The 2,973-nt window shown below is 33.6% G+C and overlaps 1 protein-coding gene across 1 annotated transcript; it reads right to left on the bottom strand.

Annotated features, from left to right (window-relative positions):
* Nucleotides 1-62: 62 nt before the first annotated feature.
* EAH_00065480 (hypothetical protein, conserved) lies at nucleotides 63-1,641 on the bottom strand (the record flags this gene model as incomplete). The annotated part of the gene is made up of 4 exons (XM_013392829.1): nucleotides 63-125; nucleotides 540-701; nucleotides 1,066-1,110; nucleotides 1,633-1,641. The coding sequence occupies 4 exons, from the start codon at nucleotides 1,639-1,641 to the stop codon at nucleotides 63-65; spliced, it is 279 nt and encodes a 92-aa protein (XP_013248283.1).
* Between the last annotated feature and the right edge of the window lie 1,332 nt (nucleotides 1,642-2,973).

Below are 2,973 nucleotides of genomic sequence, written 5' to 3'. Positions count from 1 at the left end.
TTATTTATTTTATTTTATTTTAATTTATTTTTTATAATTTAAATTTATTTCTTTGTAATTCTCTACTCCTCCTCTGGGGCGTGCGGATGTCGCTCCGGCGGCCGTTCATTGGGGTCTCGAGGAGGCTGTAAGAAAAAAGAAAATAAATAAATATAAATATAAATAAATAAATATAAATAAATAAATATAAATAAATAAATATAAATAAATATAAATATAAGTACATTAGTTTTCGGGTGTATTGCGGCTTGTTAGGGTTTGCTACGGTTTATTATTAAGGTTGTCTAGGGTTTAGGGTTTGTGAGGGTTTATTATGCTTCCAAGAGCAGTATTAGGGTTTAGTAGGGTTTAGGGTTTATGAGAGCTCTTTATGGTTTAGGGTTTAGGGTTTACATTTGGAGAGTTTTTTCTCATGATGAAGTTTTAAAGAAAGAGCTCTAGGGTTTACATCTGCGAATTAGGGTTTAGGGTTTGTCCTTCTTGCTTAGAGTTCCTACAAGGAACTAATAAGGGTTTAGGGTTTAGGGTTTAGGGTTTACATTTGGAGGGTTTTTTCTCATGATGCAGTTTTTAAAGAAGAAGTTTCCAGCAAAGGCTCCGCTTAAACCCGAGGCGACGACGGCACACCACTTGGGGCCACTAAGAGCATACTTAACAGGTAAAACGTGTTCAAAGACAACGCCTGTACCTAGGGGCTGCGCCTAACACACGCAAACCCTAAACCCTAAACCCTAAACCCTAAACCCTAAACCCTAAAATACGGGAAGAGGGAAGATGACAGAGATGAAGAAAAACATTTGCTGCATCGTATAGAGACAAATATACGCAAATTTATATTAAAACACACAACAGATAAGGCAAGAAAAACACGTAAACCCTAAACCCTAAACCCTATATTCATTATACAAAACAAAAAAAGACAGAACAAAACGGAATGCAATGCTACGAGCAAAGCAGAAGGGGATATATTTAAAGGAAGTATAAATAAACAAACATCAAAAGCATAAATAAATAATTTAATTGATTAATTCAAAAAAAATAAATTAGTTTAAAACTGCAGATTACCGGGGTAGGAAACTCGGCGGCCGCCAGCAGCGGCCGGGCGATGCGCTGCAGAAAACAAATAAAAAAAAAGACAAGGAGTGGAATAAATAAATTTAATAAACAAATGTATTCATAAATATACAAATAAGCATCTATTTAAGTACATAAATAAAAGAAAATATGCGGATAGTAAGACAATAGGAATCGGACAGCCGCGATTGTACAAATAAACAACTCAACTGGTGTTAATCAGGCTCCAATACCTCATTTTGTTGAGAATAAACAAATAAACAAAGATAAACAACAATAAACAATAAAAGGAAATGAAGACAAACAGAAAAAAGCGAAAAAAACCGCAACATGAATTTATATCGTTTCGGTAGCTGCATCCACTGGTGAGTTTGGGTTTCCGCAGATGTTGAGGGATACGGGGGTGTAGTTTTGCGCGATTGAGTGGAACATTGAGCAATATATTAAAAATAATAAACATTAAACATTAAAATAGGGCTATTTAAACAAAAAAATGAAGAAAAAGCTGCAGGTTTCCCTCAAATAAGACTCTGCAGGAGAGCAGCACACGCGACGTACAAGTGCCATCCGGACGTTCAGAGCGGATTAATGTTTCTTGTAAAAGATAAAGTATATTTATTTAATTATTTATTTTTTTATTTCATTCAATTCTCGCGAAATAATTCAAAAAATGCAGCAAAATCAGCGGGCTGCCTACTGGGGCTGACGTATCAGCATGCATGCAAAAGGAAAGAAAAATAAAAACTCAACATAATAATACTGCCGCTATCATTAAATATATTTTAAATGAATAAAATAAATAAATTAAAGAAAATTTAATTATTTATTTTCTCTATTTTGTTGTTTGTTTCGTCGCTTCGAGTGTACTAACCCCAAGCAGGCTTTCTATAAATTGTATGGTAGTAATAATTCATATCAGTTATGTTGCTCTCATTGTTATATTATCCTTTATAATAAACAAATAAAACAAATTAAGAAGAAATAAAGAAGTCTAAATACTGTTACAGGAAAACAAATAGAATAATAATACTAATAATAATACTAACAATAGGAATAAGAATAATAATATTGGTTAAAATGCAAATAAGAATCAAAACAAATAAAGAAAAAAATATTATATGAAAACAAGCAGAATAATAATTCTAATAAGATTACTAACAGTAAAAATGAGAATGAGAATAATAATAATAATAACAATAGGAATAATAATAACAATACGAATATTAATAATAATAATAAGAATAATAATAGTAATAATAAGACTAAAAATAATAAGACTAAATAGAAAATATAAATTTAGCTAGAGAAAACAAACAAAGAAGCAAAACAACTTGCAGCAAAAGTTCGCCTTCAATAATAAAATAACTCCAAACGATTGAATAATATATAAAAGACGAATTAATTTCCTTACTCTCCCATCATGCTGCTGCCGATGCTGCTGCTGCTGCTCTTCATGCTGCTGCTGATATTGCAGCTGCTGCAGCTGTTGCTATTGCTGCTGTTGCTGATTCTGCTGCTGCTGCCGCTACTGATGCTGCTGCTGATATTGCTGCTGCTGCAACTGTTGCTATTGCTGCTGTTGCTGATTCTGCTGCTGCTGCCGCCACTGATGCTGCTGCTCTGTTGCAGCTGCTGCTGCTGCTGCTGTTGCTTCTGCTGGTGCTGGCTCTGCTCTGTTGCTGTTGTTGCTGCTGTTGCTGCTGCTGCTGCTGCTCTTGAGAGGAGTATTTCTACAACGACTTCCAAACGCCAGCCCCGTATGCATTTTTAAAAAGTTAATATGAATGCATGCACAGTAAAATAATAATAAATAATTTCTTTGTCTCTCTGTCTTCATCCAGCAGAGACCCTATTTATAAAAAAAGAAGAAAATAAATAAATAAATAAATAAATATATAT

This window comes from Eimeria acervulina, genomic scaffold, assembly GCF_000499425.1.
Source record: "Eimeria acervulina Houghton genomic scaffold, Eah_scaff2200, whole genome shotgun sequence".
Lineage (NCBI taxonomy): Eukaryota > Apicomplexa > Conoidasida > Eucoccidiorida > Eimeriidae > Eimeria > Eimeria acervulina.
The sequence above is the reverse complement of the archived record's forward strand: the minus strand, read 5'-3'. Positions and strand labels throughout refer to the sequence as shown.